General features: G+C 41.0%; 2 protein-coding genes across 3 annotated transcripts in view; one reads left to right on the top strand and one right to left on the bottom strand.

The window, feature by feature from the left end:
• Positions 1-1,558: 1,558 nt before the first annotated feature.
• LOC136428131 (non-lysosomal glucosylceramidase-like) lies at positions 1,559-15,989 on the top strand. Of its 2 annotated transcripts, none has more exons than XM_066417433.1 (18): positions 1,559-1,791; positions 2,175-2,278; positions 3,972-4,066; positions 5,389-5,504; positions 6,003-6,221; positions 6,677-6,919; positions 7,606-7,708; positions 7,907-8,060; positions 8,388-8,513; positions 9,255-9,436; positions 9,880-9,984; positions 10,290-10,397; positions 10,746-10,897; positions 11,043-11,149; positions 11,605-11,747; positions 12,173-12,309; positions 13,505-13,696; positions 14,031-15,989. In XM_066417433.1, exons 1-18 carry the CDS (start codon positions 1,705-1,707, stop codon positions 14,229-14,231), a joined length of 2,574 nt encoding a protein of 857 aa, XP_066273530.1. In that variant the 5' UTR covers positions 1,559-1,704; the 3' UTR covers positions 14,232-15,989. The 2 variants fall into 2 exon arrangements, with proteins under 2 accessions (XP_066273530.1, XP_066273531.1); XM_066417434.1 differs by lacking the exon at positions 3,972-4,066 and adding an exon at positions 3,803-3,891.
• A 2,425-nt stretch (positions 15,990-18,414) lies between these two features.
• The window catches only part of LOC136428130 (proprotein convertase subtilisin/kexin type 5), a 29,516-nt gene continuing 25,285 nt past the window's right edge, over positions 18,415-22,645 (bottom strand). Inside the window, exons 28-31 of the mRNA XM_066417432.1 lie at positions 22,170-22,381; positions 21,798-21,904; positions 21,525-21,696; positions 18,415-21,095 (exon numbers count right to left, since the gene is read on the bottom strand). Of these exons, the coding sequence (XP_066273529.1) occupies positions 20,785-21,095; positions 21,525-21,696; positions 21,798-21,904; positions 22,170-22,381 (802 nt within the window). The 3' untranslated portion in view covers positions 18,415-20,784. The remainder of the gene's footprint in view (positions 21,096-21,524; positions 21,697-21,797; positions 21,905-22,169; positions 22,382-22,645) is intronic.

Raw genomic sequence — 22,645 nt, 5'->3', positions numbered from 1 at the left:
GACTATAGCAACTGGCACAAATCAGTTCCGGTAATTCCACAACCGCTTTGTTATGAATCATCGCCTGAGAGAAGGTAGCTTCCCTGAATGATCGTAAGGATCACTTTGACAGAGTGGTTCGCCATTCATGTAGACAGGGACATGCGTCACTGCCGGTACTCAAGAAAACTTGCTTGTAAAAATTGGTACTTCTATTAAATGTCAGCATTAGGAAATTGACCGTCTTGAAGACAGAACTGTCAGTTTCCTTCACTTGACATTCATTAGTACTACAGCTAGCGGTACTACACGCATACGTCAAGATTATATAAAGACAGAGAGAAGGTTATGTAAAGACAACGAGGTTTTTGACCGCCTCGGCAAAGGGTAAGTCCGGTGTATGCTCTCTTAATTTAACTTAACCATTCTATACATCTGTTGCCTGTCCATGTACATTTTTCCCACTTATCTCTCCAACCGCTTTCGATCCTTTTCCGCCACCTTTTTTTTTATATGATTGAACAGAAATGTTGAATTTATTATTTCACGATCGTCGTTTCAAAATGAACGTTAGCTTTCTATTTAGAATCATTGTCTTCACAAACAGACCCACGGGTTAACTACTCTCCAATCAGAGGTTCGGATCCGGCTGGGTTTTTTTACGTGTTTTAGGCGTTTTTGTGTGGCTCTCTATCTTGTCCTGTTTTCATTATGTCACCAAGCCGAAACTCTGCTTGGAGAGTACGGGGAAACTCCATTGACCTGCAGTCAGACCACCTGTGTCAGTCAGTTTCTGGCAAGCTGTTACTATCACTCTAGCAAGGGGTGTTGACCTTTAATTCTGCACTACCTGTAAAAGCTGCAAGGGGAGACAAAATCCCCAGGTTTTATCGGTACGTCATTACCTACACCACTTCTCCCTTAAATCCAGCTACTTGTCACCAAAAAATCGAGACGTTAGCATGCCACCAGGACAAAAGATACAAGGAAGCTTTGCTGCAGTACCGAGGACACCCGACAGGGGGCCAAAAGCACCCTTGGCCTTCGTATCCCCAACACCTACCCACATACCAAATATGACAAATAGCTATGCGCAACGCCATACAACGCCATCTGACTTTCACTGACTGGTCACTGGTCGACACGCCCCCTATGGAAGTAAACGTGAAGAGCAAGAATGCAAGCGTATGGGGGACCGGAGATAATTCAAAAGTGTGGAAAATTTAAAAAGGGACCAACATTTGATGTAGCAACCAGTGGACCTTTGGAAAAGGGTCAACCTGTGTAATGATTCTTTATACTGTGTGCCTGTTTCGAGCCGTCACATGAATGGACATGATGGATGTTTAATAATCATATTTACGGGATTGCATACAAAATGTATTGATATGACCCTGAACGTCACCAAAAAATTCTTCACTACTCACATATTGCATTACTTGATTATGACAAATATTTCTTTATGTTATTGACACCTTGTGGACATCAAATCTGGTCCAGCTAATGTGCCACCAGGACAATAAGATTTGGTACAGTCGCATATACTACTTGACATGACGTCATCAGTCTCTGTGTTTATGGGTGACGTTTTACGCAGGAACACAAGCAGCCGGCAGATCGGGATCAGCCCTGTTGTTTCGATTCGACAAGCGGCTTTTGTTCATGGTCTTCTCAACAGTGTGTGGTGACAAAGCTCGATCTAGAAGGTGAAGCAATCGTACAAGAATGGGCACTCGACAGGAGCTGTTGTCGGGCCCAGAAGTGCGCAAGTTGGAGAAGCTTTTCCAGCACGGAGCCGGCGTTCCTGACCAGGTGGGAGGGGTTTAGTCTTTTGTTGATTTCACCCGCAAATAATCTTTCTCCCACATAGAAAGTAGGGAAGAGCATATGTATTAAACCAACACGTATGGTTTACGGGAGAATTCTGTAACGAACAGAAACAAAAGATGTATTAAACCCTCTCGCTTCAAGCTTTGACTGGGCACCTAGTGAGATCTGTCAAAATTATAATGATGTTGATTGTTGTGCTGAGTTATAATTTTTGTGCCACGGTCACGTCCCTTAATTCGCAAGGTACTTTATGCGTAGCTTGCATGAACTATGAAGTATTTTTCTAGCAGATACATGTATAAGGATAGGTATGCAAAAGTGCATGCATTATGCAGCAATTGACACTGATTTGCATGCCCCCCCAGGGTTGGAGAATCCCCCTGGACCATGTGTTTCCCCGGAGGGGTATGAAACCTAACGCCAAGCCTCGGTTCAAGCAGCTCAAAGATCTGTACGGAGTGTTCTATAGGTGAGTATTAGGTACTTCTGTAAATAAACTGTCCCCCCCCCTCCCCCCGAAAAACAACAACACACACACATACACGCCAAGGACATTATACAGACAAAGCCACTTAATTGCACCCGGATAAGCCCACATTCCATTTAATTGCACCAAATCCCAAAATCCTAAACTGGTTCCCATTCACTGCATTGTTAGTGACTCCGCATATCTGCACCACGCATTGTCACCAATGCCGGAAAACTGCATTTTTTTTTCTTCAAAAATCCTCGACAAGTTGACTTAAAAGGCGCGCTAAAAATCTGCAAACGCTGTACAAATGAGCCGGTACCTGCCGGTGTAAAGCCGCAATACCCCCAATATGTTTAAAACTATTTTGAGTAACAAAAGAAGACGGTCTCCATTGACAGTCACGTTGATAGGAATTGTATGGGAGTCCCAGGCGGGTCACAGGGCATGTACTAGTAGGAACTATTACTAGTAAGGAACACACGCCTACCAAATGCGGCATAACGCTTTGACAGATAGCAAGCTGTACTCAGTACAGATTGGTCTCTACCTGTACACTGTCTTATTACTGTGAATGCATTCAAGTTCACAGGGATTTGATTTTGCGTTAAGGATGACATGGGGTGTTGTTGGTGGTTTGAGGTTTGCGGCAGCGCTATTGTCACATGCTGCTGCAATAATAAAAGACCGGCGTCTTTACGTACATCTACTCTACAGACGCGTAGGCGGACATAGCAGTCGCTTTTGGGGGTGTGGTGCTAACGTGATCATCTGTCACATTCTTTTATAGCAGAGCTGAATCCGCGTCGTAGAAACTTCCTGCATTCACCAGAACGAGGTAAACGCGGGTTCGGCTCTGCTATAAGGAGAATGATCTGTCACTGATCTAAGTCATCTAACCATATCTACCAGGATTTATAGTGTGCCTTTTCCGCTTTGTGTATAAATACGCCATCTTGTGCAACCGCCTCACGGGGTCAGGCTGCTGCAGTTCAGTGACCTCTCGCAGAGGGCTGTTTCAAAGTGGGCATGAGGAGCCGATACGCCGACAGGATTTTTTGGTTTTCTAGTTATTTGTAGGTTGTACCCTAAACTCAAACATATTCATTTTTCGTATTTCTCAAGTACACTGCGCTATAATTCTTACCGCGTCGAAGCTAGTCACCTTGCGGCCATTAACTATAGAAATCCCCATAGGCCGAAAACTGTGTTCTGCTACCTTTAAGCGGATTCTACTGTATAATGTCCTTGCACACACACACAGCATTATTGTTATCACAGATATCTATTGGTCACTATTAATCCTGTCAATCTAAATTTTCTATAGTTAAAGACTAAAGTGCCATGATCTTTCCATGAACCATGAATAGAGAGAAAAAAATTGTGCACTTTTCCTTCTTAACACTTACCAAGGACCTTGCATTTACCTAGTGCTGGTAGTCCTTTGTACATCAAAATCCTGTTAGAGGCCTATGGGAAGTAAAGATAATTGCATGCACAAAACAGTTGTAATGTTTCTCCCAGGTACTTTTTCTGGTGGATAAAGAAGAAAACTGGAAACAGGAGACCATTCATTGATGCCCTGAACCCTGTGCAGCTTCAACAGATATATGGTAATGTATAGAGCAGTGGGAATCTCCAAGCACATTTCCACTTGAACTGCTTTGTAAGGATTCATTAATGTTTCTTCCAGGTACTTTTTCTGGTGGATAAAGAAGAAAACTGCAAACCCTTCATGGAGACCATTCATTGATAACCTGAACCCCGTGAAGCTTCAACAGATATATGGTAACGTATAGTGCAGTCTGAATCTGGACATGGACTGCTTTGCAAGGTTTCATTACTGTAAAGTACATATGTAGACTTAAATTGACGTGAGAAAAAAAGAGTTCTTCGTAATTTCAGTCAGCAAAACAGTTAGTGGTGTGGACTAAATGAATTTTAGCTCATGAAAGGACAGAAATGCCAGCAGGCTCAAATTTCTTAACACCACTTGAAATACATTGTATCTACTGGTCAATGCAGATGAATTTAGAGCTGTGCAGGTTTATCTGATGTCTACCTGCACTTCAAGGCGGTCTTATCATGGGCCAGTGCAGGTAGACATCAGATATACCTGCACTGGCCCATGATAAGACCGACTTGAAGTTGAAGCACTACAGTGCCAAAGCCAGGCAGTAGTGGCCTGAAGTGCCTTGCATTCTTCATATCATCATCCCACAGCAGATAACAAACTGGTACCAGACTGATAGGAACATGTTGAAAACATTGTTGTTTGGTAAAGTATTAAAAGTAAAATTATAAAAGGGAAAAGCAGTAAGTGCCGAAAAAATGTAGTTCAATCGCTGTGGAAGATATGTGCTTTTAACATTCCTGTATATCTAAAGTTTTTATATTGACCATTCTTATGGAAGCTTTCAGTGTACATAATGTTGCACCCCGGTGCCCTTTTGTTGTGTGGTTCATACTATATGATCTTGATATTCATAGTATTAACACATTCGTACAGAACCTAACCCACTGACATAATATACTCTCATCATCTCATTAATAAATGATGCAGCCTTAAGAAGAAGGGAGGGAAATGAATAATTCACACGTGTCAGAACATCTGTCAGAGTCTCTGGAGGGGTAGTTTAAGTTCTTTGACATAAACTTAAGTATAAAACAGTAATAGGTGAAAATGTGATGAATAGTGTGGTCCTTAAGTCTTTAAAAACAGCAAAAATCAGAAAAATGAATATGGCTCATAAATAAACACGTGAGAATTTCAACCGAAACAGGAGATCACTTTTTATTGATTTGATTTATGGAAAGAAAGAGCATTGGCAACAAAGAAAATTACTCTACATGAGACAAATTCTACCTGCACTTGTATCACCAGTCATTCTCTTCTCCTAAAGTAACTATCTTAACCAGTAGGCACTCTTTAGAATAAAAGCCATGATTTTTTATTTCACATTCATTACAGGAGATGACAATCACTACATTTGTGTACAATAGACAAATGCCCAAATAAACTAGATATTTTGAATGTCCACCAGTCCTGCAAGTTTAGGGAAGGTATATGTTTCAAGCCCTGACTAACTATACATCTGTCCCATCTATAGGTGTGCCTCTTGGTGGCCTGGGCTGTGGGAGTATCTGCCGCGGGTGGAAGGGTGACTTCTGTAGGTGGGCACTGCTACCTGGGATCTACAGTTATGACATCAAAATGGCCAACCAGGTAACGTTCTACTCCAGATCTAGAGACATGAGAGAAGAAAAAGGGCGGCAGTGCTTTGAAAATTCACTCCTACATCATTACCATGTATTGTTTGAGGTCTCCCACACACCAAATTAAATCATCCAAGCAATTTCAGACCAGTTGTAGTGCTTCGATTATTAAACAAAAGAATTGTGATGTAATTGCCGACCAGAATAAACTGAATTCTCCTCATTCATATGATGAAAACTATTGATGAAGAGAGCTGGATTCATCAAATCTATGAATTACATGTAAGATATTTCCCATACAGGTTACTGTAAAACTAAAAGGGGAAATGTTTGCAGGGATTTAATTTCTCGGTGGGGAGGAAATAGAGTGTTCGCAGTGGTTCAAAGTTTGCTGTTAAAAATGCCATGCAGGGTTTTACTGTAAAAGGGATAATGAAATGGCAAACATAAGACCACCATGAACATTTCCCCTTTGCAGTATGTGAAGTTGTGATATTTTTGTCCCCAGTTTACGGTGTGTGTCAGGAGAAGAGGCCAGACGACGTACCAGCAGGTTTTATCCACGAGGCATCCGTCGTGTCTCACCGAGTGGAACTGGAGCTACAGCCCGTCCCACGCCTATTACCACGCCCTGTACCCCCGCGCCTGGACCGTGTATGAGTTACCTGGACAGAACATCACGCTCACCTGTCGGCAGGTGTCACCTGTGCTTCCACATGACTACAAGGTGAGTTTGAAGTGCCTACATGTATATATACATTCATTGACTAAATGTAGGTCACTACACATTTTTAGATGCCTGAAGAATTAAGAAAAAATGTCTATTTCTAGGTAATAGTTTTGCATAGACCTTTGTGCACCTTAAAAACAAGTGAAATGCAATTGAATTTGCTACTTTTTTGTTTTTAGTAATTAGATTATTGGCTCATGAAAAAGAAATTGCAATGTTTTACACCAGCTACATGTAACATATTCCTCTTACTTTTAAAGAAGATTGATTTTCCTTGGTAGGGGGGATTCGAAACAGTACTGTTACTGTATGTAGTTACAAGATCATTGTATCATACTTTACATTGTAAAGAAATTGTGTTCTATTCCTCTTGGTATATGAAGTCAAAGAGTGACAGAAGTATTGCTTATTATAATAAGATTAAACTTCAGACATTGCATTGACCTTTCCAGGACAGCAGCATTCCTGCAGCTGTGTTTGTCTGGACAGCAGAGAATCATGGGAAGGAAGAGGTTGACATCAGCCTCATGTTCACCTTCCAGAATTCCATTGGAGCTGAAACTGACCTCTCAGGAGGTCACTGGAACGAACCATTTTCTGTCAATGAGGAAGGGGTCGACCCCATATCTGGAATTTTGTTGCATCACCAGCATAAGACGATGCCTTGCACAATTGCCTTAGGAATACCACATAAGGTATGGAGGAGAGTTTGAGCTATGAATAGGTCAATAATTAAGCTACTACTGTGTACTAGATAACAAAATTCTTTGTACACCTATCTGTACCCAGCGACACTGCAAAGTGAACCACTCAGAATTACCCCGATGAATGTGACAGAAGATAACCAAAACGTTTGTGTGAATGAACGCTTGGTTGTGTACAGAGAGTTTTGTAATCTAGAAGTGTGAGAGGTCTGAGGGGCTCTTGTATCCTTGTAACCATTTGTGGGAATGACAACACTAAAGATTTTCTAACAACCAAGTACTTACAACTGAAGCAGTTATGCTACATCTTTTATATCATATGATATAGACATGCTATGTTGGCTTCACAGGTTTGGACATTATTTGTCAGTTGAATGTCAGTGTTGCTCTGGTGCGATGGCCAGGGGGGGCTGAATGTCTGCCTTGCATTCGGTAGGTCGTGAGTTCGATCCCCGGCCAAGTTATGCCACAGTCTTAAAAATATGTTTCTTTCTCTGCTTAGCACTCAGCATTTGGGAAACAGTATGGTAGTTGGAGACACACCACTTCCAGTGAACAAGCCCCCTGCTGTAGTGATTGCACAAAGTTGTGTGGCCCAAGGGCTCTTGAATGGATGCTGCCCTATGCACCATATGGTGCAGGAAGAACTTTAACTTTTGAATCCCACCTTTTTCCAGGAGGGCATCAGAGTGACCGGGTCCACATCGTTTAACCCAGCTGGCTCTGGGAAGGAGATCTGGAGGGATCTGATGTACGATGGAGAGCTGGGGTCACCAGAAGGTCTGTTACTACTCATAGTTGTGAAGACCATTAACTGAAGTAGTGTGATATAAGCTATGTCAGAAGAGAAGTTGTATATACAATTTAAAAAATTACCCTTAATTTGGACCTACTGCTCCCTTTTCTGTTTATTTGCAATGTTGTTCAATGTGTGGAAAAGTGATATTTGTAATTGTAGGTGTCTATGTTTGTCCACAGCCCCCACAAACAAGACAGTGAAAGGGGAAGCCCTGGCCGGGGCAGTCTGTGCATCCTTCAAGCTGCCCTCAGGAGGAAAACAGGACACTGAGTTTGTACTGGCCTGGGACATGCCTCTGATCAAGTTTGTTGGGTCCTGTCGCACCTACAAGAGGTAACAATCCCGATAACACAACATTGTTGTTGGACTTTGTTTTACCCGGTTGGACTTATTTTGCCAAATAGGGTTGAACAGTGCTTGATAGCCCAGTAGGGAAGCTCATATTTTTCACCATTGGGAAATCAAAGTATCACTTTCAATATACATTTGTATTGAAATATGAATTATGAATTTGGTAGAAAAGATCATGATATATATATAATGTCAGTTCTTGACATTGTATCACTTGATATCTGCTAGATTGTTGTTAGTACTTATATTTCATCATAATTTGTTGAAGTCATACAAATTTCCTTCATTACAACATGCTTGATGTCCTAGGTGGTATACCCGCTGGTTCGGGGAAGACGGAACAGCTGCTCCCAAACTTGCTGCCTACACTGTCAGTCACTACCCAGAGTGGGAGAGGACCATAGAGGAGTGGCAGAGGCCCATACTGGACAATCAGTCAGTATCTGATTCAAGAGAAACAGTGAATGAATGAATGAATGAATGAATGAATGAATGAATGAATGAATGAATGAATGAATGAATGAATGAATGAATGAATGAGGGTGGGAGAAGAGAGAGAGAGAGAGTGAATGAATGAATGAATGAATGAGAGACAGACAGCGAATAAATGAGAGCTAAAGAGAGAGCTAAAGAGAGAGAGATCAAGAGAGAGAGAGCTAAAGAAAGAGCTAAGGAAAGAGCTTAAGAAAGAGAGAGCTAAAGATAGAGAGCTAAAGAGAAAGAGCGTAGGAAAGAGAGATAAAGAAAGAGCGCCAGATAGAGAGAGAGATCAGTCTTGAAGAAATTGTCGATTGTATGCATTCCAAAGCTTCCCTGGATTTAGTAAAGAGAGAGAGTGCTGGCATGTGAGCCCCGTCAGCCAATTACGGATGGATGGATGGATGTACAATCATGTATGTGAGATCTGGCCAGTTAGTTATTAGTATTGTTATAATGTATATAGCCTCCTTCCGTCAATATTGACCATGGTAAAATCCTAATTGATATTAGCCTTACAGCTTCAGCTATGGCTAGACAGTTCAATATGAAATCAACAGTTTCTGCCACAAAGGGCACATCTGTAGACAAAGATGAGTGTAAGCTGACTCAGGCCTGTTGCAAAGTCCTTATTGTTATAAAGACAGCCAAACCACATTATACGTTGTTGATTGTACATGGCCCTCTGTGCCTGTCCAGGTCCTACCCTGAGTGGTACAGGTCTGCACTGTTTAACGAGCTGTACTTCATGTCTGATGGAGGGACTATCTGGTTGGTGGCTGAGGACAATGATGGACATGTGGAGAACAACCTGCCACCATGGCTCAGGGAGAAGACTCCTGCCCACATCATGGAGTATGGGAGGTTTGGATATATGGAAGGTACATGCATCATTGTTGATGTTGGTAGTTGTGCTAGTTTAAAAAGTGCCATATATGTAGTTGAGCGTTAGTATGAAACATTACATCATGTCCTGAAAGTTGCAGTAGATGTGTCCATTCTGTGAACAAGTCCCAACTATTTCATTGTTGTTTATGCAAAGTTTAGCCCTTTCTTAATATAGTTGAGTGTTTTGAGTCATATTGAATTCCGGATGGTGGTTATTTGGAATGAAGTGCTGTACATGTATAAGGGCAATTGAAGGACACAACTCAAAGATCCCCACAAATCCAACATTCTGCTTAATAGAAATGATCTTTGTTTTGCCTACTTCAAAATGTACACCAGCCAAGCTTGGCATAAGTCCTGTTCCTGTATTGCCTTGTGTTTAGAAGTTTTTAGACTATTCCCTCTGATTCTGTTGTCTTATTTGTGTGTGTTTCAGGCCATGAGTACAGAATGTACAACACCTACGATGTCCACCACTATGCATCCTTTGCCTTAGCAATGCTGTGGCCTCAGTTGGAATTCAGCATCCAATATGACTATGGTAATGTCGACTGCTTCTGCCAACACCGGCCCTGTTGCTGTACCTAAATAATTTTGGTCAATTATCTGTATGTTAAACATGTAGCCAGCTGTCTTTTTTTAGTGGTGAATTGTCATGTTTGTATGAGGACAAGGTTATCAAAATTGTCATCTTTGAGGCAGGATTCGCTTATCTTAAGTCTCAAAAGAGTGTTTAAGTTTGTTCAGGTATAGGTACACCGGATCCGAGCCTTAACAACTTTTAGGTACACAGCCCTAGCAAAGTATGGTTCAGTCATCAGCATGTTGACATTTGTGTTGAAACAGCACTCACTATCCTGGAGGAAGACAGGAGTTGGCAGCCTGAGCTGTGGCATGGCGGCTGGATGCACAGGAAAACAATCAACTCGGTACCTCATGACCTGGGAGACCCTTGTAAGTTCAGTGGGCTTGTACAGACAGGCAACATAGACTTTTCACATCAATTTTATAAACTATAGTAGTAGGAAAATTTAGTTGCAAGTTCATGTCCGAAAACTAATTGCAAGAACATGGTAGAAACATAATAGAAATACATGTGACAATGGACAGTTACATTATCATAACAAAAGACTTAACAAATGTTAGTGTTGTCTATCTAGATAAACAATGATTAACAATATACAATGGGTATTTGAAAATTTTGCTTTTATAAGGCAGTCTTCATTTAGCTTCTGAAATAATCTCGCTTTATACCCATTGACTTTGTAAACATGGATTGATCTTTATGTTATCCTTCAACAGATGATGAGCCGTTTGTCCACGTCAATGCCTATGTGATGCATGACACATCCGACTGGAGGGATCTGAACCTGAAGTTTGTGTTACAAGTCTTCAGGGACTACTTTGTTGGACGTGATAAGGACTTCCTAGCCTTCATGTGGCCAAGAGCCCAGGTAATGTTTTAGACTTTTGTAGTAAGGTCCATTTACTATGTTCACAATAAAGAGGGCGTTATATAAATTGTATATGCCAATTGTTGCATTTTCTTTCTCTAGCTGAAAAAGTGTAACTGAACGTATGTTGTTTTATACCTCTTAGTCTGTAATGACCAAAGCCCTGACATGGGACACAGACCAAGATGGGATGATAGACAACAGTGGGGCAGCCGACCAGACTTACGACGCCTGGATCGTAACAGGAGCAAGGTCAGTCCCTGGTCTGACCAATGGCGTTCTGCAAGCTCATTGATTAGTCTTAGATGTAGTTGTTGTAAGGGATGTCCCTGTGGCTCAACTGGTAGCAGCCTCACAGTTGAGCTCCTGGTTCAAATTAGTTGGTAACTTGGAGACCCTGGTTCAAGTCCCATGGTCAGGACATGTCAGTTGGAGCTGCACCATCTTCGGAAGGGATGTAAAAAAAATGATGAGTCCTGTGTTTGAGGATGTGCCTTGATCACAATTAAGGGAATAGCTAGCAACCCCTCCCATATAGATTGATATACTGTACCCTGCTACTGAAACAGCAAGGTATTTTTGCTATCAATTCTTGCTGCCCTTTGTGCCACTAGGCACTACAAGGGTCTGAATGAAGGAATGAACTTAGTTGTTACCATAGTCCTATTATATACGAGAAACAATGTGTACACTGTATGTTTTTCTAGTGCTTACTGTGGTGGGCTGTGGCTAGCTGCCCTGAGGTGTATGGTGGAGATAGCCAACATCCTGGGGAAGGAGGAACAGGAACAACATTACCTGGCAGTCATGCAGAGGGCAAAAACTGCTTATGAGCAGAAACTCTGGAATGGTAAATTTCTGCACTTGTCCTGTGTTCATTGAACATTTACTTATTGTAAAGGGAGACTTCCCTGGTTCTCTGAAACTGTGTCATTTTTATTCACAGTGTATAAAACATCCAAAGCATTTATTCTTCATCTTACCACCAATAGATAAGTATTGAAAATATATATGGCCTGCTAATGGACTAAACTTGATTGAGATAGTTGTCATTTCATTCTGTTAGAATTATGTTGTGAAAAAAATGTGGCTACTAGAGACTGCCAAATTTCCTTGCTTTTTGTTTGTCAATGACAGAAACTGTGGCCCTTTCAGTTTGAAGATGGCAAAAATTGTGGCACATTCAGTTTGAAGATGACAAAAATTGTGGTCCAATTTTAATTGTATTAAGATTGATATTAGCAACCTACCACATTCATCTCCTGTCCGTCTCAGGGGAGTACTACAACTATGACTGCAGTGGGAGATCCTACTCCAACTCCATCATGGCTGGGGCGGGGTCAGGACACTGGTACATCCGCGCCTGTGGACTGGTGCCCGAGGACAATGAAGTCATGGACTCTGATAGGGAGGTATGTACATGTACAAGGGACTCTGATAGGGAGGTGTGTACATATACAAGGGACTCTGATAGGGAGGTGTGTACATGTGCAAGGGACTCTGATAGGGAGGTGTGTACATGTACAAGGGGACACTTATAGGGAGGTGTGTACATGTACAAGGGACTATGATAGGGAGGTGTGTACATGTACAAGGGACTATGATAGGGAGGTGTGTACATGTACAAGGGACTCTGATAGGGAGGTGTGTACATATACAAGGGACTCTGATAGGGAGGTGTGTACATGTACAAGGGACTCTGATAGGGAGGTGTGTACATGTACAAGGGGACACTTATAGGGAGGTGTGTACATGTACAAGGGACTCTGATAGGGAGGTGTGTACATGTACAAGGGACTATGATAGGGAGGTGTGTACATGTACAAGGGACTCTGATAGGGAGGTGTGTACATGTACAAGGGACTCTGATAGGGAGGTGTGTACATGTACAAGGGACTATGATAGGGAGGTATGTACATGTACAAGGGACACTGATAGGGAGGTGTGTACATGTACAAGGGACTCTGATAGGGAGGTATGTACATGTAAAAGGGACTATGATAGGGAGGTGTGTACATGTACAAGGGACTCTGATAGGGAGGTATGTACATGTACAAGGGACTCTGATAGGGAGGTGTGTACATGTACAAGGGACTATGATAGTAGGGAGGTATGTACATATACAAGGGGACACTGATAGGGAGGTGTGTACATGTACAAGGGACTCTGATAGGGAGGTACTGTATGCACATGTATAAGGGACTCTGATAGGGAGGTGTGTACATGTACAAGGGACTCTGATAGGGAGGTATGTACATGTACAAGGGACTCTGATAGGGAGGTATGTTCATGTACAAGCTAAGGGGACTCTGATAGGTTTGTACATGTACTAGGGATTCTAATAGGGAGGTATGTACATGTACATTGTGTACAAGGGGACGTAATATGGTCTTACTTTGTTTTCAGTTTGAATGTGAGCAATGAAACTGCAATTAAAGATTAATTTTGTTGTTTGGAAACTGAGCTTGAGAAAAGACTATGTGGAAGTAAGACATTGACAACAAATTGTTCCCTTCCCCATCCATATCCACTATGACACTGACACAGGCACATAGATACTCTACTGTTGAATCTCAGATTTGAGATGTTCTGAAATGTTTTAAACAGGTGCTACCTCTGGACCATGTCACGAGTTCGCTGAGGAAAGTGTACGACTTCAATGTGATGCAGTTCCACCAGGGCACCATGGGAGCTGTCAACGGGATGCGGCCAAACGGGAAGAAAGACGTGACGAGTATGCAGAGCGAGGAAGTTTGGACAGGCATCACGTACGCACTGGCAGCCAGCATGATCCAGGAGGTAGGCATGGAACTCACAAATGTGATGTATACTAGATACATAGATGTATATGGAATAAGAAAGTGTATCACATTTAGTTTGCTTGACGATATGTTTAGCACACAAGGTATGTAAACCAGATACCACAGCATAGTGTATGAAAGTAAGAATAAAGACTTTTGAATTTTTGCAACAGTGACTGTGATAATAACTCGCATTGTACTGATGCAAATACATAGTAATGGTTAATATACTTTTGTATCCACTTCTTTGTTTGCATGTGTAGTTGCAGAAGACCTTACGAAAGTCACTTTTGTTGTGTCAATAAGGATTTTTGATATAATTGTGTCCCCAGGGCATGGTGGATGAGGGTTTCCAGACAGCGTATGGCGTCTACAACATGTGCTACCTGCAGTGTGGCTTCGCCTTTCAAACCCCTGAAGCTTACCTGGAGAGAGACTTTTTCCGTTCCCTGGGCTACATGCGTCCTCTGGCCATCTGGGCCATGCAGTGGGCCCTGGAGGGCAGGCACAGGGCAAGGGTCACGAGTAGCTGAAGGATAAGGTCATGGGGCATAGTTCACAGGTTAATTGAGTTTGAAAGAGATACTGGCTTTACCGTTTACACCAGTGATATTACAATGTCATGTACAGTAGGTACATGTAGTTTCTTTAGCGCATTTTAACCCATGGCATGTTCTTCTTGGCCTTCTAAATATGTATCCAACCAATTAGCACTGAAGCTGGAGGTGCCAGGAAGCTGTCAGTTTGCCTTATATTGTCAAAGAAATATTACTTTGGCAATACTTATAATTCATATTTGTGCATTCCACATGTACAATGTTGTGTAGTGATAGGTATGCAAAAGCAAGCTGTGGTTCTCTGCATGACCTTTATAGACTTGTCCACACAATTTTAGCAACTGCTACATGTATCTGCATTGTCTGTAAGAATGAACCATTTTTGTGACATCCTCTAAGCTGACTAAGTTGATAGAATAATTATTTCTGAAGATGATATGACAATGCTGCAAATATGGAACATGCAGAAAAAATGATATCATGGAGTACATTTTGTACTAGTCCTTAACTTATTTCAAAATGTAAATTAGGTATCTTTAAATGTGTATAACAAGGTCAAATGGGGTCTTCCATTTTAATGTCATTTTGTGTGTCTTCAACCATTGAAATCTTTTAAAAACCTCAGCAAAGGTGAAAAATGCATTGAATAGAACCAATGCCAGTACACATGTGGACCTATTGCAAAAGTTATTTCGAATTATTTTCATTGCTGAGCGAAGGCTTGTTATCAAATTATGAAGTTGAAACAGTTGTTTTCCATGTTTCGGCATTCCAAGATTGTTGGCTGGTTTATAAGTTCAGTTTGTCTTTGTAAACAGAAAATAATTAGCAAGTCTGGCATTAGAAATATTTTACAATGAATGGCAGTATTCTTATTAGATACTTCTTTATTATTTATTGATTTTAATTTGTTGCTATGGTGCCAAATATGTGCCTAAAAGTGTCTTATAAGTAAGATCTAGCTCTTAGTACATATGTATGTGTCATTTTATTTTATTACTTTATTTTATTCAATTGATTGTTTGAGGGGGTTGTATATGTACGTTTTGTTGTCGTTCCATGGTACGGTCATGGTCACAATGATGATGAGCTTCAACTGTAAAGTTGAAGAGGCTGACCTTGAAGTGAAGGTCATCACTCTGGTTAATGAGTTATCCTCAACCTAGTAACAAATATTTTACCTTTTTCACAAAGTCGGTACACATTTATGTACATGTAGTGATGTACATTTACAAACGTTAGTGTTTACACTCAGGAAAGACAGCTTCAGTGAAAATGTGTTTTTAGGCATGCACTGTTTCAGGGAGTATACAGTCTTACATGTAAAATGGCTTCTTCTTAATCTCCAAGCAGATCTCTACGTGTCAGGGGACAGTATCAAATTGGCCAGACAGTATCCTTCAACTTCAACTAATTTGACCCCCAGATAAGTTGCTTGGAGATTATTTATTCATTAGATGAAATTGTTGTTCTTTCACATTGAGTTGAATTATTTTTTGCTGCAAACAATAGCAAGAGGTATGAAGTTGCTGAAGTGTTACAAAGTTCCATATGGTTGCTTTTGCACATTACTATATTATACACATGAATGCGTTGGGACCAACTCCTTTGTTGCTGCATAGGTTTCTACAAAGCCCCAGATGATAGAGAGGCACATGTACATATTGCATCTGTTATGACATGTATCTGAGGGGATGGTTATGCACAATAAAGGACGTTTGCACATTTGATAAAGCTTTATGAAGTGACATTGTACTTTTTGTGTTCTCCGTGAGTTTGGTTAGGAACATATTTGGTGCATGTGTGCGTGTGTAAGTCATCTTGGATGGGGAGATTGAAACAACAAAGAAGCTTTCAATCATACCAAAGTTGTTGAACACCGACTTACATGTATTGGAGAGGCCAAGGCCCTTTGTTAGTACACAAACCAAGGAAAGCATGTAATCTGGATTATCTTCCGTCATGGATTCTTAAGTATATGCAGAGTGTGAGGGAAACATATCATTTATGACCTTATATCACATTGGTTTGTTCGTCATATGTCTTAGACAATGTCTTTATTGATCTTTCATGTAGATGGTGGCACTTTAGAAATCATGGTTAGATAAGCCCCAAAACTTCAAAATACGATTCATTAAGTTTCCAGAGGCCTAAGACTTAATGTCTTGTATATTTTCACATTTTACAAGTCGGTACTACATACCCTATAAGAGCCTAATCTGCAGTACCACTCCTGGCCGCCTCCTCAAAAGCGGCAAAGGAGACCGCCAAAATTCCGTTTTTTCGGGAATGGGGAAACCGTAAAAGGCTCGCAAAGGGGTTTTAATTTCTTATGGCTTATTTGACTCTTTGAAAATTTGACCATTAAGAATGACAATATCTTAGATATTTCACAAATAGAACCATAGAATATTACATTTAAGTCCTAGATGAGATGTTTCCTTTACAATTTACCAATAGAAGTGATGGCCATGGGGTGCACATATCCTGTAAATTGTAAAATTAGTTAAACAAGAATATGTTGAAAACATGCAATTGCATTACCATTTAATTTGTTTGTTTGTTTGTTTAGCAATAGATCCTATATTTCTTTCACATGCTGTAAAGTCAGTGGAATACTTGCGGATGCAGTATAATCTTGAGCGCCGGGAGGGAGACGTTTGATGATTGGCTCTGGGCTGAACGAACAAGATTTACGGTTCTCTCCCCCGGGTATCACACAGACTTAGACAGAGAAGGGTCCAGTTTGCTGGTCACTGCCTTCGGGCAAGTGAGGAGATAATCTCCTCACTCATTCTGTGGAGGCCCCGGGGAAAACACACTCCAGGAAGCTAACCTTCCCGAGGGCTCTATCCAGAGACACCGGAATTCATATGGAGGACCTGAGTGCGGCCATGGCAGACAGGATGGAGTGGTCGGCGATTGTGCATGGACTTGCCCCGTCCCCCCGGGGTCGATAGATGATGATGATGATGAAGACTTCATTCATTAAATAATCTTTTCATATGTTTACTATTCTGTTCGTCGAATAGCTACATAGGTGCGAAGAATGCCTTATTTTACGCATTACTTTGACGCTTTCAGAATAGTTAACGTTAATGCCTATTTCCAAACAGCGACACGGTGAGCACGGTGAGCAAACAGCAACCTGGCGATACTATCGTGACTGACTCGGCCATCCGTGATGGTTACACAGGTTTAATGTCTTTAATGGACAGAATCCGTGTATGAAACCACGTATGCATTTCGTCACCACTGCTTTCTGGTCATGCTGGTGGACTGACCTTGTGTTTTGCTCCTGCTCAAGGTCATATCGTTTGTTTCCACCATATAATGATGTGCCATGCTTGTGTTCCCGGTTGATTCGAAGCCTTCTATATAAATAAACTGAGTCGCCATAGAAAAAGTTATTTCCAGACCATAAAAGGTAGCTATTAAGTAGATAACTGTCCATCATCTTATTCATCGATAGATAAAACACCGTACAGTACAATATAATTTTCCTTTTACCTTGTTGGTGACTATATACAATACACCTAGTGCAATCAGAAAAGTTAGCAAGCGTGTTAGGCAACGTTACATGGATCAAACGCGGCCTCTAGCAGTTCATTGAAGGACTGCATCATAATGTTATACTTGTATGTACGTGTTACGTACGTACGCACTGCATTAATATTTTTCACCGCTACATGGCGCTTTTGATCCATGGCGATTTTTACACCAGTTGTCCTTTAACTGTCGAGTCTTATGGGTGTTTCAATCAAATCAAAATCAGCAAGGAATGACAAGTAATGGCAATAGAAATGGGCAGGTTTCTAGGAAAGAATTTGACCTAGGAAATTATATGTCATAAATATCGAGGCAGGATTTCTGTCTGTCTGGTTGTAGAGTCAGTAAGATCCTCCTGTACTAAGGAAAGCCATCATTTCAAGTGACAAAATTATAGCCTTTGAGTTTGAAAGAAGATGATGGGGGGATGAAGTGCGTATGAATGGGGGTTAGACAAAGGGGTGGGCGTGGATATACATTGCAGGTGCAGCATCTGCCAAGAACAGGTGCGTGAATGAATGGCTTAAATCTAGAAGCAGTCACTTTTTGTAGCTAAAAAGGCTACACTCCCTACTATAAACATGGAGGTAAAGATACTACACAGCATATCTATATTTTCCCATGGCTGAATTTTTATTTTCATCCCCTGTCTACTGAGTCATTACATCTGATTTCATCAAAACATACCAAGGATACTACTACAATAATTACAAAAATAGTCATCTCTACCAGTCTATTATGGCTTGATGTGAATTTCACATCATTTAATAGTGGAGTACTTGGAGTACTGAAGGAGGTTAATAACAATTTGCAAATTAGCAGCTAACCCAGGGCTGTTCCAATCATCCTGGGGAAGGTGAGAAGTCTTGCAAGTCTCAAACATAACTGATTCAGAAGTACCTTCCCCTGGCTATTACATTGATTTTCGTCAATGATCTAAAGCATATAGACAACTCTAATTCGATCCATGTCATGCACATAATTTCTGATCTCACACACACATGTATCTACATGTAGAAATGGAGCCATTATCCAATTTGGCCAGGGAGTTCATTGGTCATCTGACAATCTCATCCAGTTCAGTTTTCTGTTCCAAAAAGCTAATTGGCTCCTTCCTAGTGCATTTACATAGTACGTGCTCGCACATTAATATTTTGCCATGTAGAATAGTTTAAGGCACTCTTTTTTCCCGCAAGCTTCCAATAACTTATCATTGTTTCTTCAATATTCTTTTCATGATCAAACATAATTATTTACAGTCATTGCTGTACATGTATAATCACAGAAGCTAAATATACAAAAACACTCCAATAAAGTTTTAGAGCACTTTCAAAGACTATGAGAAGTTGAGATCATTCTCAAGGAAATTTAACATAATACATACCAGGTTTCCTTAACCTGTGCTAAAGGCTAAGACAACGGTATAACATTGATTGTCAGCATACATTTTCTCTCTGAAGCAGTAAGCCAAGGCACAACATATCTTGTACAATAAAGTGTATGCACTACACTACATTACATTAAAACTGCTGCACAAAATATACACCATTCTGATAAACAATTATAATATCTATTCAAACAGTAAGCAGAACATAAGATCATGGCTACATGTAAATTGTAGCCTCTACCAGGCTCCAGAGGCGGCTGGAAAGAGTAGAAATTGGCCAAATAGACAGAAAAAACATGCAAGAGGAGTTCGTCTGCTATAGTGGTACAGTTTGCCGCTCCTAGGATGGCATATTGGACCCTCTCTCCGTAGCTGACTCGCTTAGCATACTATTCACTCTTTTTGGCCAATTTCTACTATTTTTCCAGCCATCCGCGGGGCCTGGTAGAGGCTAGCTAAATTGCTAAATGGCTAAATACATGTATGTTTCTGTGACCTTTCATTGTCCAAAAGTGCCCAGTTGCAGAATGCACTTGAGAGTTATTTTGGTGGATGACCTACAAGAAAAGCTAGCTGAAAGGACGCTACCATTGAAGGAATGCGATCTGAATATAGAACCTTTCAGCATAGCATTCCAGAAAACGTCAGGTGTCGATTTGGCACAGATTCAAACCAGGGCTACTCAAAACACACATCACTGATACAAACCAACTCTCAATTATTTTGCAACATGACAAGGAAAATTGGCACTGAAAAAAAATCCGTTGAAGCTCTATATATATTCCCTACATTTTTTTCTTATCATAGACATCAAAGCCAAAAAAACACTATAAGGGTCACAGTATAGAACTCAATTATGTCTACTGTTAAAGTATTTGTACCTTAATATAGTTTTAGCACCATAGAAATGTTTCTTTTCTCTTTTTTAAGTGCATTTCCTAGTTTTTCAAATTTAGCTGTACTTACATGTATCACTATCAGCTCTCCTCTATCTTGAGTAGTGGCTAAACAAAAATACTTTAAAATATGTGGCTTATCATAGTAGAGTAAAACATTCCTCACATGTTCTGGCAGATATACATACACATAAGAGAGCACTGGAAGTGAATTTAGAAAGGGACTGGTGCTTCAGGCAGAAAAACTCAGGGATGGCAAATAGTTTCTCACAGATGTAAATGTGCTTAGAAAATGGTGGTTAGAAAAGAAACTTTATTGCGAATACTTGAATCCCTGAAGGACCAGTCTTCAATTTCAAGGTTTCAGTTTACAAAATGTTTTAACTTCTACCCAGAATGTCACAAGCACTACTAGTGCAGAGTATGGAACAATCCCACCCAGGTACAATCAAATACAAAATTAACTGTACCTTGATGATGTTTTTCTTATATAAAAAACAGTGCCAAATGACAATTCTTTTACCTCTTGGTTAGGGCACATGTACGGGTAGCTACATCAACGTGTCCTTTAATTTGCACACTATAGGATGAAAGAGCTTCTAAAACTTTTTCCTCTTTGGTTTCTTGTACCAGTTTCACATCCTGTTTCTTTAGAAGAGATTTAAAAGGGATCTATGATGAACACAACACCAGACTGTTAGTGTCTGGAGGTGATATTGTGTATTTCATCCTCTGATAGGGAGTCCTCGTTGTAGAAGTCTTCCTGAGACAGGATGTTGACGTGGTCGTTCATCTTCTCGTACCTGGTGGTGGGGACCTGATGGTACTTGTGCGCCCAGCACAGGCGCCCGTTGCTGCGTGCCTGTAGCAAGCCGAACACCACAAAGAACAGGACGACTATGACGACACAGATGAAGGTTGCCACGGCAATGTACGCCACGTTAGTGGGTATGGAACCGGTTGATGAAAACTGGACACCCTCCGCTTCCCGATCTGTGATGCACAATCCTGGAACAGCATGGACATACATTTCATCACTTAAACTCCTTAATGCATTTTTATGCCTTTTAATAGTCTTCACATGCCCTTAAACATACTATAAGTACCAGATAATTTCAATAGTTAAATTCTTAAGTCCTGACAGCTTTAAGGTGAATAGAAGATGTCTTATAAATTATCATTCACTGTGTTCTTGCAGTTGGATGGCACGTTAGTTTGATCACCATAGTCCAATAATCACAAACAATGTTAATCTTGCAAAACTCAAAGCTGCGACGCTCTAAGCTGACTCACAGTAATGGTTTTATTTCCTCTGTGTCCTCCTGTAAACACCACTCACTTTCATTTTGACCAAAGCAACTTACAGGGACAACGTGTACCAGTAGTGACACTCCCACAAGTTAATCAGCCACCTACACAGTACAATCATATACTCACGTGTGGTCTCGTGACAGATGCAGCAGTACTCGTTCTCAGGAGAACCCTGCTGACAGCAGGCTGTACAGAGGTGCTTCATGGCGTGGTACCCATACGGGGCCTCGCAGGACAGGCAGTCATGGGCCGTGCTGCCACGGCATGTCTTACAGGAGTTATCACACTCTTCACAACTCTGCAGAAAGGGTACAAGATTTATCAAGCTTCTGTCAATCAACACACGTGTCACATGATTTATTAAAAGCACTTAAAAATGTAAGTAATGGTAGTTCTAACCTGAGTCTCCTCCACGTAGTATTCGTGTTCCTCACACATCGGGTAGCATACTCCGTCCACAAGCTTGGACCCAGAGGGGCAGGACAGGCAGTTGTAGTTACCTCCCTCTGTGTGAGAGAAATAAGCACTCATTATTATAGTTGTCATCTTACACAATGATTAATACATGTTAAGGATGTATCTTAAACGTACCTGCATTTTCTATTGAACAGGTAATATCTTTTAAAATCTAAATTTGAAAGTCCTAATGGTTACACACTTCACATTTGCAACTTATGTCAGCCATAACATATCACTGGCACTCTTTCAAAATGCATAACAGATAATAGAAATTTAAAGCAACATCTTCTTTAGTGTATGATCTCTGCTTACCTTTGCATGTGGCACAGGAGGGGTGACACTCTCCACATTCTTTCTCCGGCCTCATGGTGTCATAATAGCCATCAGGACATTCCTCCAGACACTTGCCCTGCACCAGGTAGTAGTCGTACGGGCACGTCACACACTGGTCTCTACGTGGGCCATCACAGGTCTCACAGTCAGAGGAGCACTGCTGGCACTCATTGGTCAGGTCAGGATAGTGCCTGTGGAGGGTCACATGTGGTCAGTTGTGAAGGAGAAAGCAGAGGGCTCTCTTACTACATAATGGTTATCACACAATGATTGCAATATTTTCAAATCAGTGTCATAACGGCTGGTCTTTAACTTAGGAGTCAGGTCAATGCTTGAGGTATAAAAACTTTTTAAGTTCATACTTTTATCTTTCAAGGCTGAGATTCAACATTACATCTTCCATACAAAACATTGATAATTTGACCATTTTTGTTGAATCAATGGAGTGGATCTAC

Source organism: Branchiostoma lanceolatum, chromosome 2 (genome assembly GCF_035083965.1).
Source record: "Branchiostoma lanceolatum isolate klBraLanc5 chromosome 2, klBraLanc5.hap2, whole genome shotgun sequence".
Classification (NCBI taxonomy): domain Eukaryota; kingdom Metazoa; phylum Chordata; class Leptocardii; order Amphioxiformes; family Branchiostomatidae; genus Branchiostoma; species Branchiostoma lanceolatum.
This window is presented reverse-complemented; position numbering and strand designations above follow the sequence as displayed.